Source organism: Pocillopora damicornis, chromosome 2, assembly GCF_964200805.1.
Source record: "Pocillopora damicornis chromosome 2, jaPocDami1.2, whole genome shotgun sequence".
Classification (NCBI taxonomy): Eukaryota; Metazoa; Cnidaria; class Anthozoa; order Scleractinia; family Pocilloporidae; genus Pocillopora; species Pocillopora damicornis.
The window spans coordinates 26,525,781-26,548,166 of record NC_142671.1 but is presented as its reverse complement, the minus strand read 5'-3'; the positions used below and the strand labels follow the sequence as shown (position 1 = coordinate 26,548,166).

Sequence of the window (22,386 nt, the reverse complement as noted above, 5' to 3'; positions counted from 1 at the left end):
CAGCCAATCAAAAGAAAGAAAATTACTAAGGGGCCAATGAGAACTCAAAGTAAAACCAACCAAACGCGCGGGAACACGCGAATTACCAAGTCATCATCGGTTTTAGTTTTGAATCTGATTGGTCGAGAGAGTTGCGTGAGTTTTCTGGACCAATTACGCAGTCAAGTAAAGCCGAAACAAACCAATCCTGGATTTTTATCGACCCTCTGCTCAACTGAAAATTGCTCTAACAGATTATTTGACAGTTACTAACTGAATAACGATCGTTCGCTCAACCTCGTGCAATTATAGTGATTTTTTAGTATTTTGCATATCATATTGATCATCACTATTAGAATTCATAGGGGTACCAAGATAGGAAAAAGAAAAAAAGAAAAAAATTTATTTTACCCTCCCCCCCCCAAAAAAAAGGCAATTTGTATTTAACTTCTATCCCGATTTCATGGTAAGCGGTTATAAAAAGTATCTTTGAACTTGAACTGCTTACGAACACTGCCAACAGCCAAAAACTCAACTAAATCTTCCTTAAGGTGATTTAGTTCCTCAGAAAAAAAAAGTCATTGGTTTGTGTTCCGTTGAAATACAAGGGCGGGAAAAAGCCTCTTCGTTTTTGCCTTAGCTGATGCGAGCATCACAACTGAACAAATTTGGTAGACTTTACAATTAGCAACAATAATAAAAGTACATCTGTCTTCTCTTTGGAAAATAGCTATATTTATTCAACTGGAGAGTTCCGTCTGAAGCTTATGTAGATGAAATTGAATAATAAATGAACTGTATATGTGTTTATGAGGGTAAAGTGTTGTAACTCATTGGTGATATGCAGGTTTTCTGCAATACTTGTCCCTCAAGTAGAGCAGTTGCTTCTGACACATTATAGGAGACATTTTCGGATGCATTAACGGGATGAAAATTAATATTATAGCTACAGAGAAATCATTTTTACAGGAGCGAAATGATGACCCCTTTCATGACCCAAATTGAGTGTATTTACATGAGCAGTGTTAACTAGAAGAAAATTTTTACTGATGCTTCGTCAGGACCCGACAATTCGACAATTCTCTGAAAACTCATCCTTTCTTTATTCTATATTTTTGAATGGAATCGATCAAAAATAATTAAAAATAGCGTTGATGTAGGTAGTCGATTCCTGAATATATTTTACTTTCTTTTCTTATCATCAAAACAATCACATTTATAAATTTGATGACAAGGAGACTTTACATCCGTTAGATTATATTCTGCCCGTCAATTCACGAAGGGTGAATGTTTCCTATTTGTATCCCAAGAAAAATCTTCAGGGATTTAAAAGGGATAAGTTTTTTCCGGCCCGAGAAACGGAACACCGATTTAAACAGTTTGGTTGTAAGACATGTAACAAGTTATTGGTCTGTATTTATCCCATTATGCAAATCAACAAAATCAACCTTAAGTCCGGCGATTATTGAACTTAATTTTAGACGCCTAGACTGCTTTTATTTATTCCGGACTTGAAAATGTAATTCGCCAATATTCAATATCCTGTAGAGAGATTAGAGTTATGCTTCAAAAACGTATATTCTGAAATCTATCTTTGCAGAAACTGGGAATACTAGGTTGACCTAAGGAACTCTCACTGAAAAACTGGCTCATGCACTCAAGTGTCTGCCTCTCATTTCCTCTGTAATAGAATTTACCTGGCGAATGGAGGAAGAAAATTGCGTAGAGGCATATGAAAAATTGATGAAATTGTTGACGATACTACCATACACCTGTTGTAAGGAAGTCTGTGGAAAGTTTTTCCTCCACCAATCAGATTCCTGTCACGGTAACCAGCCAATAAGATTGTGTTGTCATGTTACGGTTGAACGCACCCAGTCGCGCCAATTAACAACAAAAATGGCCGTCGGATCTTGTGCACAGCCGTGAAACAGTCTCTCTTCTTTCTCTATTTTCGAAAGCTGGTTTTCCTCAGCGCCTTGAAAAATCAGTCCGATGGATAGTTAGAAATACGTTATGTCTGGTGGTGGCTCAAAAAACCCTTCCACTCGTCTTTTACCTCCGATAAAAAATCCTCTTTTTAATCCGAATGAAGATCCAGAAGAAGTTAGGGTTACATCCGTGGTGAGTTGTTTGTGTCATTTTCGGTGTATTTCTATGTTCACGGCCTGCTGACCATAAGTGTATCTGTCTTGCAGAATAGTCATCCAGAGCGATCTCGTCCCGGGAGAAGGTTGGGTGGTTTGGGGAATCTTTTCAGTTCACGACATCGAAACTCTGGCTCTCCGAGCAAGGCGCGCGAAGAGATCGAAGGATGTCGCGAGGATGCTAACGAAAACTTGAAAACGCTTTCTCCAAGTAGCAGTAGGCCTGTCTCGAAGGAGTCAGAAAGATTAAATAAGGGAAAGACTATAGCAGTAGAGGCAACAAAATCGGACACGGGGTCAGGGAATGTGAAAACGGTGAACTCAAGGGTGCCTAATTCATCACGCTTCGCCCGTAACCTCAGCAACCCAACGGAAGCTGTTAATGACACTAACTCCGATTCTAATTTGCCACTTGATAACGAAAAACATATACCTGTTTCATCTTCAAAGCAGAATTCAAAGTCTGAGATTACCGAAAAGAGGAGACCTGCACTTCTGCATAGAGACAAAGAAAAGCGATTACTGGTGAATCAACATTGCAATGATGACTGCAAGATTAAGTCAGCGAATTCTCGTCATGAAAGACTTCATGCAACTTCCTCTTCGGACACTGAAGTGGTCTCTCGTCGTGAGATCCGTTCACGAAGAGAGGAGAAAAAGCCTGAAAGGATAAAATATCATGATGCCTTGTCGCTAAGGTAAATGAAATTATGTTTTGGTTGTGTTGTATATGATATGATGTCATGCGTGCATCGCGATATTACACGCATTAGAGCACCATGAACAGTAAATTTCACCAGCTTCATTAGTCACAGAGTAGCAGGTCTGAAATATTCGTTTGACGCGTGTTATAAACCCGAAAAACCGAATCTTTCGACACTTTCTATCTCGAACATCTTGTTTTTGTGATCATGTGGGTGGTCTGGAAAACAATACGAGAAATTAAAAAAGTTTTGAGTGACATAACAATTTCCCCACTTCCATTGCATGCAAAGCTGTTGGTAATTGGGATTTTCCAATTTCCCATTTTTTTCTCCAGTATGAAGTGCATTGTAGTTGTACAGTTTATGGCTGTAAAGTTTAGGTAAACTATGTTTCTAAGCTTCACTATTTTGTGCTCCTGACTGAAACATGAATCTGACCCGTTGTGAGTGGTATAATAAGAAAGAAAACTGTGGTCTTACATTACTACTTTTGTTATGTAGTTACTGGCAGTGTGGCGTATATTATTGATATAAGTATTAATTTAAAATCTTCTGTGGAAACTAAATATGCTAAACTTGCTGAATTCAATTGAATTCTGTCAAACAAATGACACAGAAGAATCATCAGGAATACCCAAATTTAGGTTACTTGATTTAGAATGCTTAGTAACTATTTATTTCTTAAGTTTTGTGACATTTAAGAACACCAAATGTAGGTGGTGAAGTTGTACCATTAGCTACACAGTCGGTTTCTCTCTTCAGAGAACTATTTTTCATGGGTCAGGATATATTACTGACCCCTTGATAAGATTACCAGGTCCCTCTAAAGGAAAAGAAGAGTTGTCTAACTTGAAAAATACATGTGTGAGGAGAGTGGGCAATAAATTATTAATCAATTTCTTTTATCTAGAATGTTTTAACCTCTTTACTTCAAAAATGTCACTCTGGTAAGGCCTGAGATGGAGGTGTTCAATCCAATGGTTTAATTTCATACTGTATATTTATCTTTATTTTACCTGTCTGCTTGATCATAGCAGTTTCCCAATATTGTCTGAATAACTTACTTGTTTGTCAATGTAGGGATGAAGGGTTAAAATTTGAGTATAATTGTATCAATTCCAAAACAAGCACTTTCTCTGAATAGGAATAGTAAAATTCTGAGGCTGTTGACAGACGATGGCGATAATTTCAAATTTCTTTCCTCTGGCTGTACTCCAAAAACACTGCCTTAAATCATGTTTCTTAAACCATAGATTTTTTTAAAATTACAACTACTTGATCACAAACTATTAACAAGATATTGTCCATTAATGATGTACTTTATAGAGGGAACTATTCAAGATGTGAGGTAATTTTCTGTGTGCATAATTGGGAGATACTTCCAAGACTTAGATCAAAACAGGATGTACTTAAGTGATGATTTGTTTTTTTTTTTTCTTTTTTTTTTTTTTCTTCTTTCAGGAATGACATGAGGACAGCCTTGGCAACTGGAGACTATCAAACTCTTCTAGAATTTTTGACAACAACGTTTGATTCTTTCTCTGAGATGAATGAAGTCTTCAAGGTGCGATTTAATGAAGCTAGTGAACTTTGATGTTATGTCCGCTTCAAAGTGGTTACACATTGTGCAATTATAATATCTAAACATATCCTGTTTTGTTTATTTTTCATTGAAGCGAAAAGATGAGTATAACTCTGAAGAATTCTCTGAAAGTGGTATTGATCACGACTTTGTCAGGATAGCATATGAAATTGTTCTTACCCTGGTAATTTATGAATATTTATTTGATCTAAATAATTATATTTTTGCGTGAATTTCATTCTTTTTAATTTTTTTAGAAGTAGGTACAATTTCAGACAAGAAAATGTGGTGGATTTTGTTCAAAACACAACTGTACTTGTACTGTGTACTTTTTAAAATCACATATATTTTTACATTTTAGCCTCAAGAGGTGCACAAGAATGTTCTCAAGTCTGTGGTGAACAGCCTGTTACAAGAAATCAAAAGGTAACACATGCATAGTTTTTTGTTATAATGGAGTAGTGTTAAGGATTTTGGGGTAGCCAATTTGGAGAGAGGTTTAGTGTAGTGGGATCCACACTCCCAGACATGATCAGCTGGAACACCTCTCCAAACAACTTTTGTAATGTTCTTCACCTGCCTTCCCTTCCAATGTTGTTAATTGCCAATGTGTTCATGCCATCTTGCAGATCAACATTGAGTGGGGTGGGGTGGGGTGGGGGAGGGAGGCAGGAATCGAGAATCCCAATATATGTGTCAGGGAATGTGGGTTTACATGTAATTATACCCAGCCTTGCCTTAGAAAATGTTAGAAGTTTAGACTATGGGTATTGTGCCCAGTGACAAACCAGTTACTTTTAGTTTGAGGAGGGGATGAAAATTTATAAGAAACAAACCCTTTTAGGTTGTTTGGCTGCTAATTGATTCTGCTACAAGGTGCAAAGAAAGTCTGTTTTACAGCTTGCCCTTTGGATGAGCTGTACCTTACATCTACTAGCCTGAAAGTAATTTGTACTGGCCTGAAAAAATTTTTTCACAAGCAGAAAAAAAAGAGCTGTTTTGCTCTCGGTGCTGCCACAGTATAATTTTTTCTAAGTCCACCATTTGCAACATGTGAATGATTAATATGCATTTTAGACATTTTAGAATTTAGAAACACATTTTTTTTGGCAGAAAAAACAGGGTTGAAACTTTGAAACCAAAGTTCTCAAGGGACACACTAAACGACAATGTGGACTATATGAAAAGCTGCTTGCGAGAGCACTTCATTCTCCAATTTGCTGCCCAAAAAATTTTCCTGCCAGAGAGTATCTCTTAGCAGCTGACAGGAGAGATATTTAAACTATTAAAGGGAATGAAAATGTGATAGCTTTCATCAGTTTGCTTCTCATTCAAAAGTAGTGCATTCAGAAGATCATTTTTCTGAAGAAGGTTTGTTTGAGAGTCAGTTTTCCAAGTCAAGTTTCAGTGAACAAATTATGCAAACAAAAATTATGCAAATTTGTGGTTCATCATGTTACAAGTAACCAAAGGTTTTTTACGTTTCAAAAGCACGAAAATGTTAATTTCATTTCTAGCAACTTTTTGTCTAAAAGATTAACAGGTAAAAACAATATGATGTGGTCTATACATTTTAATCAAAAAACACCTGAGGTATTGCTGTTTAGAATTTACCATATTGAATTGCACGTGACCAATATTTGCTAAAACCATAATAAATTTCTCACTGGAGTTCAGGATCAAAACCTTTTGTTTACGTTCCTCACAAATGATTATGAAGCAAAATTTAGACAAATAGCTTTCTCTGGATTAGTAAGAATTATTAACATTTACCTCCCAATTTTTTTTCAATATCTGCTTTTACTTTATGAATGGGATCTCAATATGTCTCGTCTGACATGTAATGCTATACTTTGTCTTGTTATGCAGATTTCACCTTGTCGGAGCGACTTTCGGTCTGCATGAATTTATTAGAATTTAAAATATTTTTCTATCAGTACCGTATTTACCCGTGTATAATGCGCGCCTGTGTATAATACGCACCCTTATTTTTGACCTCTTTTTTCCGAAAAAAAAGATTTCATGACAAATACCAAGAATAAAAACTTCCATTTTTTCACTTAATTAACAAGAGCTGGGAATTCATCAATAATATGTTTACAACAATTTCTAACTAGTTGCTACTACAAACATCGAACGCACCGAGCACCTATTTACAAGCTTTTCTATTCAGTAACAGTCAAACGTTTTATAAATGTTGTAACTTGAAGTCCTTACTAATATACCTAAATTCACAACTTGAATTATTATCATAACAGCCGTTCATAAACATTATTTCTACTCACAGTACTGCTGGTAGCTTGAATATAATTACTGCATTGCAATTGCGTGATTTAAGTAAAATGTTCAGTGTCTTTAAACCGACTCACAGTCCGATTCGAATAGGTTTTCGATGACTGAATCCTCAAGTTCATCAGTGATCTCAGTTGAATTGTAAACCAATTCATCTTGTGATCCATTCGAATTGTTTGTGATCCCACACTTCAGAGAGAGGCAGCGATCATTTCTGATGGAATGCCTTCCTACGCTTGTGAAATATACGAACAGATCAGTTCCTCCGAAGCCTTTTTTTGTCGTCCAGTAAGTTCGTGAATTCCATCAGCCATCCACTCCTTTTGGACTCCATCTCTAAATGGTTTGTTCAAAGATACATCGAGCGACTGGAGAAGGGAAGTTCGCGTTTGAAGGAAGTGTTCACAGTATCTGTCATGTGAGCTTCAAATGAGTCGTAAACAAGCAAGCTCTTTCTCCTCCCCAGGCCACCGATCCGTGCACTTTTACTTTCTTTGTTGCGTTTTTAACGTATGCAAATTAGGACGTGCTTGACAAACAATCGAATCCGTGTATAATACGCACCGCGATTTTGATGCTTGTTTTTATGGAAAAAAAAGTGCGCATTATACACGGGTAAATACGGTACTTCAGATCTGTAATTTTAATCCTCCAAAAAATGTTCACTTGCCTTTTGGGCAAGTTAAGCACAGAATTCACTAGCCTGATTGCAAAATCCACTAGCCCTGGGCTATCGGACACAACTTTCTTTGCATGCTGTGCTGATACATGTATTTATTAACTTGAATGTACATGCAATATTTTCTTTTTTGTTCTTGTAAACATTCCCTGGTGAAAAACCTCACAGGATCTTTGAGGATCTTCAAGGATTGACAAAGACCTGCCAAAGATCCTTAAGGACAAGGATCTTTAAAAGATCTTTAAAGGATCTGTAAAAGATCCTCAAAGATCTTTGTAAGCAAAAATGTTTGTTAAGATCCTCAAGGATTTGATAAAGATCCTCAAAGGATATTACAAAGATCCTCATAAGGATCCTCGCAAAGTTCTTTTCAAGGATCCTTCAAGATCCTCAAGGATTTAGCAAGGATCTTTCAAAGACCCTCAAAAGATCCTTTCAAGGATCCTTCAAGATCTTTATAAGGATCCTTAAGGATTTAATCAGGATCTTGCAAGGATCCTAGTCAAGATCTTTGCAGGATCTTTTTGAGGATCTTTCAAGATCCTCAAGGATTTAATGAGGATCTTTTAAAGACCTTCCAAAGATCCTTTCAAGGATCCTATTAAGATCTTTGCAAGGATCCTTAAGGATTTGATCAGGATCTTACAAGGATCCTACTCAAGATCTTTGCAAGATCTTTTCAAGGATCCTTCAAGATCCTCAAGGATTTAATGAGGATCTTTTAAAGACCTACAAAAGATCCTTTCAAGGATCCTGTAACGATCTTTGCCAGGATCCTTAGGAATTTGATCAGGATCTTACAAGGATCCTTAAGTCAAGATCTTTGCAGGATCTTTTCAAGGATCCTTCAGGATCCTCAAGGATTTAATGAGGATCTTTTAAAGACCTTCAAAAGAACCTTTTAGGGATCCTGCTAAGATCTTTGCTAAGATCCTTAAGAATTTGATTAGGAGTTACAAGGATCCTAGTCAAGATCTTAGCATGATCTGTTCTACAATCCTTCAAGATCCTCAAGGAATTGAAAAGGATCTTCCAAATATCTTTAAAAGATTCATTTCATGATTTTGTACAGCTCTTTGTAAGGATCCTTTTTGAATTTGATGTGGATCTCAAAGGCAACTTTGTCAAGATCTCTACCACATCTCTGCATTATGAATTAGGTTCCTTTGAAATCCTCAAGTAATTTCAAACATAACAAAATTGTAAATTGAGGGCTCACTGTTTTATAATTTAAACACAACAAGGAATTTTCGCAGAAAATTATTGTGCAATGAGTGTAATGAAGGTTACCGCATAGGAACGCCTTGCTCGAGGCTTTCGGGAAACTTTGTGACTACTTACATGACACAAAATAGGGTTTTGCATTATGGGATAGGAATTTATACGCGCCGAGATTTTTAACGGTCGCATAAAAACATAAGAAGCTCGTTGTTACGGCAAATATCATCGACAATGGTCGGAACTAAAGGGAAAATGTACACAGAAATAAAAGTAAAGGAAAGGCGTTTTCTGGAGTTCAGAAACAAGCGAAAAGAGAGACAGAAACAACCGAAATCGTCAATCGAACTCCAAGCAGGTCTCGCGATTGCTCTGACTCTGGGGCTGAATGAAAAGAATTCATTGGTACTTCTGGAAAGAAAATGAAGATGCCATCCTCGCCTAATGATTCTTACTCTGAGCTCTTGGAGAGTGAGGATGCAAATGATGTGTTATAGGGACAAGGATACAGGCTTATCGATCTAGAGAGATTATCCTCGACGCTCACTGAAGGACATGTTTCTGAAGAAGGTGTGAATTTACTTGGTTCTGTGTAACCAACTTAAAAAGCTCTTTTAGAGGTTGTCATATGAATTCCCGAAAACACTTATTTTGTACCTCAGGATGTATTAGTTCAATTAATCTGAAGTTTTCAGGGCTGTATCCTCTTACTGAGTTGAGTTGGATAAGCTGACAGTTTCTCTTTAAGCTGAATTTTAAGTAAGATATTGTGGAATAACTCACCTAATAATCTCGGTGAACTTTGAACGGGCACTGTGCCCATAATATAAACGACTCCAAAAGTTCCTCAGCTCATCCAAAAGAACGACCCTAGTACTTTGTTTTGACACTAAAAACACTCGATTTCATGCAATCTTTGTGCAGTTATCTTTTCTCAAGTATACCTAGGTTTTTCACACCATGTGGTGGACAAATTGATCTGATGTCAAATAACAAATTAGTTTAGGGCAACATATTAGTTATATTCAGTATGTGTGATTCCTAAGCTTTCCTTTGGTTTATAGGTTAATATGGTTCAGAAATATAGTCATTGAAGTACTCTTGTTTGCCTTTTTTTCATGTTTACCCCCTCTGTAAGAGTAGTCTGAGTCTGGTCATAGTCTAGTCCTAGACAAGTTTAACACATATATTTTGGTCTTCTTATCTTTGAGCTGGACTGTTGCTAGATTTTTTGGAAAATGAAAATCTTAGTACTAACCTAAAGTCTGAACAGAAATAGTGTAGAAGTAGTCCTACTAGAAGAGGATGGGTAATTCTCGTTTAGCAATAAAAAAAAGTTTTATCTTCATTTTTTTATGTTTGGTTCAATTTTTCTTTTTAACTTAGTATGAGGATTTAAGTATGCTTATTTTCTTGTCAAAATTTCGAAGGTTCTATAACATTCTTGCTAAGATCTTCAAAAGATCTTTCAATTTATTGCCAAGATCTTTAAGGGTCTTTTATTTTCTTTCCAAGATCTTTAAGGATCTTCAAAATTTTCAAAAAGATCCTTGAAGATCTTGGCAAGAAAATGAGAGATCCTCAAAGATCTTAACAAGAATTTGGAAGATCCTCAAAGAATTTTCAAAGATCTTTAAAGGATCTTCAAAGTTCATGTAAAGATCTTTGAAGATCCAGACAAGATCTTCAAGGATCTTGACAGGAAAATGAAAGATCCTTAAAGATCTTGTCAAGAAAGTCAAAGATCCTCAAAGATCTTGGCAAGAAAATGAAAGATCCTTGAGGATCTTGGCAAGAAAATGAAAGATCCTTGAAGATCTTGGCAAGAAAATGAAAGATCCTTGAAGATCTTGGCAAGAAAATGAAAGATCCTTGAGGATCTTGGCAAGAAAATGAAAGATCCTTGAGGATCTTGGCAAGAAAATGAAAGATCCTTGAAGATCTTGGCAAGAAAATGAAAGATCCTTGAAGATCTTGGCAAGAAAATGAAAGATCCTTGAGGATCTTGGCAAGAAAATGAAAGATCCTTGAAGATCTTGGCAAGAAAATGAAAGATCCTTGAAGATCTTGGCAAGAAAATGAAAGATCCTTGAAGATCTTGGCAAGAAAATGAAGGATCCTTGAAGATCTTCACAAGAATTTTGAAGATCCTCATGAAGATCCTCAAGAGGATCCTCAAAGGTCCTCATGAAGATCTTGTAAGATCCTTAAAGATCCTTGAAAGATTTTCACCAGGGTTGGGCATTTCCAAAATTTTTCATTCTCCCTCTAAGAATGTTATGTTGAGTCACTAGCTGCACTCTTTGCAATTTGTTGAATAACAAAACACCATGTTGTCTGGATCATTTTGTGTTACTCTTGTCGTAGTGAACATTATTCTTATAAGGGTGCAGTAACTGCAGCTGCCATGGTTGGCTCAATATAATGTAAAACCTTTTAATTTGCTTTTGATAGGCAAAAAACAAAGGATGATCTTAGGGCATTCACAATCCTTCTGCAGGTAATTCATGAACTGTTTTTGCAATACACACAAGAGTACATTTTTTTCATTTTCAGAAATATGAAAGTAAACACAAGTCGAGGTTACAAGCATTTTTTTTTTATTATTGGCTGCCTAAAAAATATTACACTAGAATGCCTTGTGATAATACAATAAATTGAACTTGGACTGTAGACTGGGTTCAATGTAATACCCCCTACCCATGTAGCCTCACAGTTTCTTAAAAAAGGTAACCCCTTAATGAATAATTCACTCTCAGGTTTTCATGTTACCATGTTCCCAACAATAGCACTGTCACAGTGTGGTTCTATTTCTTTGTAAGTAAACCATACTCAACCCACAATTCCTCTAATAATTCTGGAAAAGGGCTTACACTTGAAATGCCACACTTTCTTTAGAAACTTACCCCCCTAATATTAACTGTCTCTAGTAACTGTCTGCTTAATTTCAGAATCCTCAGTTTGACAAGTCATCAACATATGTAATCTTTGCTTATCTTCTGCGGCAAGTGTCATCTCTCACAGATGGAGAGCATCAGTACCTTGTTCACTGGTTCAGAAGGTGATTAAATTTATGTCATGAGAATAATGCATAGATTGTGTCAGTCTTTGATCCTAAGGGAGGGTGGGAAAGTGTTGTGGGTTCTGTGATATGCAAAATTTTTAAAGAATACCACAAAGAAATGAAAGCATTGTCATGGGAGTGAGGAAGTGACAGGCTCTAAGATGTTACTCTCTTGCAGAGGATTGTAAAATAAAAAAAAAAAAAACAGCAACAGAAACAAAAACAAAAAACCAATAACCAAAAAAATGAAACAACACTTGCATGCTGTCCTCAGTATTAAGACAATTACATGTATTTTGATTTGCTCTCTGTTATGAAAAGCTAGGAATACAGGACATTTCACACAAAAGACTTTTTGCACAAGTCTTTTAGCACAAGTTTGGAACGTTTGCACAATTCTTAGTGGTCATTTCGCGCAACAATTATAAGTGAGAAACATCAATATAAAAGGTATACTAATTGATACTGATAAGACATCTCACCTTCACATGTCACTTTCAATAAGATCCAACGGCGAGAACGTAGACATTTATTTACGTAATAACTTCAACCAGATTGAAACGCTTGTGAACACGATTACTTGAAGAAAGGAACAAATTTTTCTCTCTATGAAAATGTAAAGAACTCCCTATTTGAACGATTACTTCTTTTACTTTTCCTTTGTTAAACGAAAAACCTTTTAGTTTTGAAAGTACATCATCCACTACAAACAAACGAACATGACGACCCAACGCTAAGGACGCCATGTTGATTTCGAAAGTAATTGTCACCAATCCTCCCTCCTCTGAAGTCAAAGTAAAAACCTGCAAACTGTATCACTTTTTATTTAAAAGGAGAAAAGACCTATTTACAAAATTTCTGTGTAAATATATAAAATTCAAGTTCACGGCCATGTTACCCGACGAATCATGCAAATTTTAACTCGCTACTTGGTCAAGACTCATAGAAATTTAGCCCTTTCCTGCATTCATTTAAGTTATAGTACATCTAAATTTCTTTGTTTGTTTTGATCTTAAGCTTGTATGATTACTTATCGAACGGCTAGCGTATAATCTTTGAATTACTTTGAATTCTTAAAACTTTCGTGAAATCATTTGTTTACATCACGGTCGCTATGACGCTTATCAATCAATACTGAACTCTCCATCGCCTAGGTAATTGTTATTAGAATAATTTGAAAGGTTAGTATTTGATAGATGTATTAAACTTCTCGATCTTTAAAATGATTACAGATCGAACTTGTCTTTCTACAAGATCACTAGTCACTACCTACACTGACACGTTCAAGTTGTCAAATCACAACACTTGCACGTGCCGACATTCGATGTGAATCACTCTCTGACTATCAAGTTATTAACTGTTTTTGCTGTACGTATTACCAGTATGCCTAATTTTCATTATATAACGAAGATATAAGAAGCAAGTTTTCAATAGCTTTATTTGAAACTCTTACAGATCGATATAACATGCTATTTGAAGGCGATCGAACAAGGAGGGAAGACTGGTGACAATACTTTCGAAATCAATATGGTGTCCTTAGTGTGGGTCGTCATGTTTGCATGTTAACTTTGTAGTGGACGATACTGTCAAAACTAAAAGGTTTTTCGTTCGACAAAGAAAACGTTACAGAAGTAGTCGTTCGAATAGGGAATTCTTTACATTTTCATGGAGAGAGAGATTTGTACCTTTCCTTTCTTCAAGAAAGAATAGTGATCGTGTTGATCTAGTTGAAGTTATTATGTAAATAAATGTCTACGTTCTCGTCGTTGGATCATGTGAAGGTGACATGTCTCATCAGTATCAATCGGTATACCTTTTATATTGATGTTTCTCACTTATGATTATTGTGCGAAATGACCACTAAGAATTGTGCGAATGGTCCAAAACTTGTGCAAAAAGACTTGTGCGAAAAGTCTTTTGTGCGAAATGACCGGTTACCAAAGCTAGCTATTTTTTCTTCTTCTTAGAGTACATGTATATATGCAATGTACTTACTGTTAGTTAACAGAAGTGTATTCTCTTTGACCTTTTCTAGATTACCTGTTAATTCCTTTAAGGCCATTGTAACAAGAGTAGAGCAGGTAATTTCTATTTGTATACAGGTAACATCTGAAAAGGTTTTGGTGTATATTCTTAAAATGAATTACAGTTCATGTTTTACAAAACTTGAGTACAGAAAGGATAAAGATACTTTTAAGCTCTAAGTGAATAAGCTCATTTACTTGCTACAGTAAAAACAGGAAAATAGAGCAGTCTTTGTGTTGTGGTCTCTCAAAGTAAAGTGGTTTTAACAAGTGCACCTCATAAATTTTTATAAACGCTGTGTGATGGACTATGGGCTTATCCATTTAAACATTAATGTTCAGTAGTTGCTTCATTGTACATGCCCTGGTCAAGGTTTCTATGGTGTTTACATAATATGGCTGTTTGGCCTGTTCTTAACATCTTCCTGCCATAAAAAGCATTACAATCCATACAAAGATATTTTCTAGGTGATAAATTAAATTTATTAAAATGTTACATTTTAATTAAAACTTTGTATCTACTTACAATTTAGTTTCACTATCGACAGGAGTAAACCAAATCAATATCTACTGTAAATGCTTTTTTTTAAACTGGTTTTAGGGAAACATTCTGTAACCAAGTAATAAGTTCTTAGAAGCCAGCAGTCACTTATTTCAACTTGTTCATTCAAGTTCTCTCAACAAGTTTTGTCTCTCTGTAAAGTTTATCAGTGTTCGTCTCATTCCAACCAAAACCAATGAGCTACCGCCTGATGAAAAATGCACCTGGTGGATTCCTTCTGCTGTTAAAGTTCTAGCACTTTTGAGTATGGTTGAGTTCATTTTCTTGATGAATAATTTTATGTTAATCTCCTTATGAATAATTTAAAGTTAATTTTCCTCATGAATAATTTTGAGCATTAAATATTCATCGCCTACTCTAAGTACCATAACATAACATGGTAGAGAATTTGGAATTAAAAAAAAAAAAAATTAAGTTTCATGATCTAAATAGCCTTTTGTGAATTTCTGTGGAAAGCTATACTATAGATGCTATATTTAAACTGACCTTTTTATTCCTGACCATTGTAATGTGTTATTGTTTAGTATTTAGTTATATCAGGCTGGCATAAACTTGAGTCTTGTTATTTATAGCTGATAAAGTTCTCACTCAGTAATGTCATAAATTCTGAACTGAGCAAGATTGATACAACATATATTTGAACATGGGTTTATTTTCAAGTATTAAGTAAGCTTCATTATGGCACAGCTGTGAGAATAAAAGATAGAGTGAAATTCCAATGAAGGATGCAAGATTTGCCTCCTCAAAACTCAAACACATACTCAGAACTCAAATATTTAAATATATGATAGAACATTTGAAAACAATAACATTGGGTTTAAAAAAAAAAAAAAACAGTGACTGAGTACATCACAATAAACTATTCTTCACCTTCTGTCCATTGAGGCATTGTGCATTGAACCTTTGATTTTAATCTCTTTGTGGATTATGTAATTTTTAAATTTTGTTGTTGTTATTGCTGTTATCAGATGCCTCTAACTGGCTGTTCACTCCTCCTGTTGTCAACCACAGTTTTTTCTACAATCACTCACTAGATCATATTGATCTGATGGCTGAGTATTATTCGTGGCAGAATCCCACAGCTAATCCTGGGTTAGTATAAGTTCAATATTGATTTCAGTTCAAGTTCAAATTTGTTACTTGTAAGTAACTTATAGACTGCACTATTCCCTACCCACAAAATAGCGTTGTAGCTAATTGAGGCAAGAGGGAAAAGGGAATTTTAAAGTCTTACAATTACAAGCTATCAGGCTGAAGCTACTTAAGAGTACATATGCATGGAATATTACTATTACATGCATGTGCAATGTTAAAGTTTTAATAGAGAAATTACATACAAATACCAAATGGTAAAATTTGAAAAAAAAATTGGAAATAAGTTAATTAGACATTTCAGTTTACAAATTTCGTAAATAGAGAAAAAAATTAAGCAATTTTGGGTCAAAGTTGGTGGTGATCAGGAAAGTTTGTAATAACTACTGAACTTATATATGGTATATGATGTGGAGATCTTTGTAGCTCAGTTGATATCGGAGTGAATCATAAAATCAGAACCACTTATAACTAGTTCCTCTTCCCAAGTGGCTACTCAGATTTTCTCTGTTCTATACTTGTCACAAATGATGGTAATACTGACTTCATTTTCCTTTTTGGTTTTAGAAAATTCTCCTTCTGCCAGTACCCTTTCATTCTTAGCCTGGCAGCCAAACGTTATATTATGCAGAAGGACTCAGAGTCACAAATGCTTGTCATGGCAAGGGTAAGAACAACCTTTTGACATGCAGATGAATCTGTGATCATTTAAATAAACAAATATATGTTTCATTGTTGCATTTATTTTTCGCTTGCAAATGAAACTGTTCAAAAACGGTGTACAAATCGTATGTAGCCAAAGTTTACATATTTGTCTTGATGGGTTGGAGATATGAACTCCTCACCTTCTTCTTAGGGATACACACAGGGGTTGTGAGTCTCTCTTAGGGTGTTCTATATTAGGGTTTGAAGGCCTTTTTTCATCTAAATAGGTTCAGGAGGTTTTTAGGGACATTCTTGATCAAGTTTGACTATGAATATACAACTTGAATTAAATTTTTTAGCAAAATACTTACTTAAGAGGTGCCTATCTTCCCAGTATTTCTCTACGGGTGCCAGGGTTTGTACAGTTATTGTTTTCAGGTCTGATACAGACCTTTTGTGACTGTTAAACTATGAAACTGCCGATTTTTCTGTATTTTTTAGTTTGCCAACGCACCTTCTTCTGAAAGATTCTTCCTACAATGAATAATACTGACGAATGTTGCACTTTTCCATCTTAAAAAAAACATATTTTCCCACGCTTCAAGAGCTCTCATATGACTTTGACCATCTAGACTGTGATGTGTAAGGGTATGTAGAAGTCTTTCTCATGTGATTTATTACTTGTCTTCTTTTACTTACCAACAGAAAAGTCTTGTGGCCAAAGTTCAGAGAAGAGAAATGCCAGACATGGGAATGCTGTTCCTCAACATCAAAGTTCGTCGCTCGAACTTGATTTCTGATTCGCTGAATGAGGTAGAATTTTCCAACACAACAAGTAAATCTAGGGAATTAATTTAATTCAGCTAACAACTATTTTTTTGTACTAAGTGATTGCACATGTAGATAGAAACATGTACTTTTATTTGTTGACTGTTCTGCGTATAGAATTGTTTCTGCGTTAACACTTACCAATCATTACAATGTTTTTCCCAATGTCTTAGATTTCCAGAAAGCAAAGAGACTTGAAAAAGAAGCTAAAAGTCACATTTGCAGGAGAGCCAGGGCTGGATATGGGTGGGCTAACAAAAGAGTGGTTCCTTCTGCTCATTAGAAGGATCTTCAGACCAGAATATGGTAACGATATCTGCGTTTCTCTTCTTCTTTCGTCTCTCGATTTGTTCATTCCCAGTTCTCTATAGTTTGAATTCTCTCGCTTGTGATTCCCCGCCACTTGTTTTTTTCGCACCCAAATCTCTGACACTTAGAAGTTCCACAGCTAACTATTCCTTTCCATGTTATTTTAATCATTAAAGAACCAATCAGACTGCTCCAATCCAGTCCTTTCTTGCTTGCAATTTTTGTGTTCATTCTCTTGTGTCTTATTTTACGGTGCCTCTATTAAAATACGAACTCTGGGGTTCGAGCTAAGCTTGTAATTCTTTTTTATGCTTCCTTAAATAACCATCGCAACGGACACATAATACTAGATACAAAAGAAATGAATCGAAAGACTGTACTGCAATCTCTACTCAGGACATGCCCTTTCAAGCCCTCTGTGATGACATACTTATTTCCCGAGAGGTTCGCAACTTGTTTGATCCACCTCCAACTTTATTCAGTAGCTCGTTCATTTACGTTACAGAGAAGCGTACCAAAGAATGTATGGAATTAAATATAAAAAGCAACAGTGAGCGACACTGAACAGACCAGTACCTATCAGTGAAGTGCCCCTTTGTTGCAATTCTTTCTGCCTTCAATCACTCTATTATCTATTTCATTGCTATAGGTATGTTTACTTATAATGAAAAGTCAAGAACCTACTGGTTTAGTAAAACATGTGTGGACAATGATTCTGAATTCAACTTGGTCGGTGTTGTATCCTTTTTAAGACTAATTCCTGTAAGGTTTAATAATGAACTGGTATTTTCTTAATATATTTGGTGAAGTTTACATGCATGTGTTTCAGTAAAGAACCAGACTGTTTTTGTGGTTTGCATTCTTGACATTAATTGTTGCAATAGCTGATGGGATTAGCGGTGTATAACAGCATTATTCTGGACATAAGATTTCCTCCTTGTTGTTACAAGAAGCTGCTGAGTCCAGCTGTAGTTCCGTTTCACAATCCTAACGCCACAGTTGGTATCGCTTCATTAGGACTTCAGGATCTTATGGAAACAATGCCAGTAAGTTATAAAATAAAAACGTTGCATCGTGTAAACTTTATTTAGTAACTGGAAGTTTGCTCTCTTTAGTTAAGGGCTTTTGCAAGTGCGATGTCCAGGATTTTCGGTTGATTTTTGCGTCGCGAAAATTTCTGTTTAACATGTACGGAACTAGTATTTGACGACACTCAATCGAAGTTGCCATATCGTCTTTATTTTGTAGGATCTTGGTCGAGGCTTGAAGGAACTTCTGGAATATGAAGGTGACGTGGAAGAAGATCTTTGTCAAACATTCCAGGTTAGTTGAGACACTATCGATCAGGATAACAGGTTCTGGAGTTACATAGAGAGAACAAAGCGGTGATACACAATTGCGATAGGCACATAAAGGGGGAGAGATGCTTTAAGAAAAGAAACTGTTTGCTTAAAGACGATGAGGCAAAATCGTCTAAGGGGATAGCAAATCAAGGGAATTCATTCTAAAGCTTGTAAATGATGAAATGCCAATGCAAAAGTTAATAAATAATGATATGGACAATTAAACGAGATCTACGAGAAACACCTACATGTAAGAAATGAGTAGAAAGTCGAATAAAATGTTAAAAAGAAAATCACTTTGAGGATCAATAGACGTGACAGATTCTCTTCTTACTTGTCTCCTTCAACATACTTATGAGCCCTTGGTTGTAATCGTCTTCAGCTTTCTTTGGTTAGACTTTTGACGATGGCTGCTTCATTTGCAGATTTCTTACACTATATTTGGTGAAGTTATCACCCATAACCTCAAGCCAAAAGGTGACAAAATCCCCGTTACTAAAGAAAACAGACAAGGTACATGTATAAACCGTACGTAGTATGTTAACTGTAATTCTTATTTCATCGACCAACCAGGGGCCTCTCTTGCCTCAGCACAGAGGGGTTTCTTCAACAATGTCAAATTACCTTGTGTCGCATAGCAGTAATTAAAATTGTATTCCTCATTGATGACCAAAAGTACTATGCGTTTGATCAATCAAAGTCGCGCGCAAGTTGGTGTGTTCGAAAGTGTATCTGAGCAAGGTTTCAGAATTCCAATATATTGGGCATTTCGTGTGTATAAAAATGGAACATTTTTTGCACGGAGGTCATGCTGTAGGTTGAAGTAAAAGGCTATTGACGTCCGCGCAGTGTGTTAATACAGTCGAAAAGCTGATATCAGTGTACGTTCATCCCAACTCGAATAGGGTGTAGTGCATGTTAAAGCTTACAGTGAAAACGTCTTTCTTTTTTTCAGAATACGTGAATCTTTACGTGGATTATCTGTTAAACAAGTCCATCTACCAACAGTTTGCCTCCTTCTATCATGGTTTCCACAGTGTCTGTGCTTCAAACGCCCTCATTGTTAGTATATCAATTGTTCGTTTCCTCTTACATTTGTTCCACTGTGCAGCTTTTTAGTCAGATGAAGTACTCAAATGTGTAAACTGTCTGCGCTCTGTGACCAAAAAAAACCAAAAAAAACAGGCAAACCAGGTCCAATGGTTTGATCTCGCCTTATTCAGAATATTAAACATGGTGACGATTTCGGTAAGCAGGTTTTCAAGCCTGAAGGTTAAGTTATGAAGTTTCGTTAACTCAAAATCACTTTTAGTTGATAACATGGTAGTTTTCTTTGAAACTAACTTGTTCCAATGGAGATTCAACATAAACTGACGCGCATGTATTTTGCGGCTGTGATCTTAGATGTTACGTTCAGAGGAAGTGGAGATGTTAGTCTGTGGAAACCCTGAACTTGACATGGATGCTCTAAGAAAAGTAACTGTCTATGATGGCTACACCAAGAATGATTCCGTCGTTAGGTATGTAAAGGACAACTGACACAATTCATTCGTCAGCTGACGTTTCGAGCGTTAGCCCTTCGCCAATCGCAGTGACGAAGGGCTAACGTACGAAACGTCACCTTTTAAACTCTTAACGGTGGCTAATTTACGTTATCAACGCATTTGATAAAAGTAAATTACCCTGTTATACTCTCCCATCGACGCAGCACCACAGTTTTTTAAGAGACTTACCCCCTTATTTATTTGTAGTAGAGATGATGTCTGGCAGGCAGACAGATAGACAGCTTAAATACAGACAGAGTAACAAATTTAGACCAAGGCAGTCATCAGGCAAAAGGATGGTTAACTCTTAGATCTAGAGGTTGCCAAATCTTCTGCGACAGTCTGTCTCATTCCCTTCAATCTTTAGGTATTTCTGGGACGTAGTTCTGTCCTTTTCTTTGGAGCTGAAGAAAAAACTGCTGCTATTTGCAACCGGAAGTGACCGTGTACCGATCGGTGGGATGGGCGAAATGGAATTCAAGATAATCCGTATGGAAGTAGCCCACAGCACCAGCATGTGAGTCAATCTACACTGAAACATCAGTTGCGAACTAAGTTCGAAAGAGCGCATTCGACTTTTGTTGAAAAACCGGAATAAACGCAACGGTTTCTCAGAGTAGAGGAAATATCAGAATGAGCCGATGACAACTCAATTTAATACTTGTGTGGGAACTCCCTGAAGCGAAAGAAAAACGGAAATGAAATAGCTTTAATCTTGCATCCAGTTGGCTTAGAGCATAGAACGTGTTTTAAAGACCAATCGTGAGCGTATAAAGCAACCCGATGCATTCCAGGATCACAGGCAAATAAGAACTACATGAAAATTTCGTCTGCAGTACTAGACTTCAAGCGTCGCATATCTTTCAAAGAAAAAACAAATAGTGACTGATTTACGCGTATCTAACGATTACATTTGATTCTTTCTTTTTAGGTTGCCAATGTCTCACACCTGCTTCAACCAGCTTATTCTTCCTCCATATAAGAACCGAAAGATCCTGAAGCAAAAACTCACTATTGCTATTTCTAATGCAGAGGGCTTCGGAATCGAGTAGTGATCACAATGGAAGGACTTTGTGAACGTCTCATTCTTCACTTACCATCAGTAGTTATCCAATCCCGCAAAGCCGGACTTGGGCGGGAACAGCTCACGAGACACACAGCGATCTTGTCACCCTTATAGGAATGCATGGACATTTTAACAGTGTAAAACGTGTCAGAAGAATATTCTTTTTCTAATTCCAACTTCAATCAGCGGGACTAATCTTAATGTAACACACTAAGAGTTATGTATTGATTTGTTTACTTTAGTTCAAAATTTCCGATTGCTCTGATATTTCCCTTCTTAAAAAAGGAGGACCCAACCGTTTGGTTTGACTGACAATTTCATGCTTTTGCTGTGATCGGTAAGGAAGGAAACGTTTTCAATGAATTGGTTTTAGTGGATCATCGCGCAACATCAGAGTCGATTAAAACATCAGTATTTGACGATTCTATAATCGAAAATCGCCGGTTCAAGTGTACAGTCTCGGCCAAAATAGTGATCTGACCTCATTTGCAGAGTTGTGGCGTCTTCCAAAGGTTGTGATATTTGGTAATTGTTTTGCATTGACTTCTTCAAACGCGTTAATGATTAATTTTTCCTAAGACTTAATTGTTAAGTAATTTGTTTTTAAAAGTGTACAGGTATGACAGTTGTAAACAGTGTATATACCTAGTCTTCATATTGAGATAACGTTTTATCAAAAGGACGATTTGTTTCAATGAGTGAATAGATGTTTTGAATAGTACTTTCTGTTGACAAGGGCTCTTGGTATTCTGGTCACTTTCTTTTAGGAAGTGAAGTAAAACATTTCAAGCGTATTTGATCCTAAATCATTTCCCGAAAATTCATTTGGAAAGGAAACAATAAAGAGTGCTTGCTTGTTAAATTGTGACCGTGGTGAGTAAAAAGCAGAATGTCTCAGTTACGAATGCTATCTGCTTTCGAAGATGACGTGACTCTTGAAACATGCCTATGAGCAATTCTCACTCTCCCGCAATAATGTTGTTAATATCTGCAAAAGATTGGTGTGTAGCTCAGGGAGAAGTTACAGTTAGTCACTTCTTGGAATTAAAAGTTAATTCTTTACAAACCATTAGCGACCATGCTCTTTGCGTCGCGCCTTTCATGGCTGTTGACGATCAAGCCTTTCCTTGCAAGTGGGTTTACCTTATTAACAGTACGTAAAGTTTGCGTTTTGCACATTTCGAATAGCTGAGGCGTTCTTGGGCTTGAATATGGGTACATGTTGTTCATTGATCGGCAGGAGGTCGTGGTTTCAGCGCTGTTTGCATATTGAACGAGGAATTCGAATATTGCCAGGATAGGAGCCGA

The 22,386-nt window shown here is 36.3% G+C and overlaps 1 protein-coding gene across 1 annotated transcript; it reads left to right on the top strand.

Moving 5' to 3' along the window:
• The first annotated feature begins 1,849 nt into the window (after positions 1 to 1,849).
• Positions 1,850 to 21,940, top strand: LOC113669713 (putative E3 ubiquitin-protein ligase HECTD2). The gene is made up of 21 exons (XM_027185791.2): positions 1,850 to 2,103; positions 2,178 to 2,824; positions 4,292 to 4,394; positions 4,507 to 4,596; positions 4,774 to 4,838; positions 11,056 to 11,101; positions 11,553 to 11,662; positions 13,701 to 13,746; positions 14,393 to 14,495; positions 15,220 to 15,343; positions 15,911 to 16,010; positions 16,694 to 16,801; positions 16,990 to 17,122; positions 17,775 to 17,863; positions 18,010 to 18,171; positions 18,374 to 18,448; positions 18,894 to 18,981; positions 19,424 to 19,530; positions 19,873 to 19,988; positions 20,380 to 20,529; positions 20,944 to 21,940. Exons 1-21 carry the CDS (start codon positions 1,996 to 1,998, stop codon positions 21,062 to 21,064), a joined length of 2,691 nt encoding a protein of 896 aa, XP_027041592.2. The 5' UTR covers positions 1,850 to 1,995; the 3' UTR covers positions 21,065 to 21,940.
• The last annotated feature ends 446 nt before the right edge of the window (positions 21,941 to 22,386 follow it).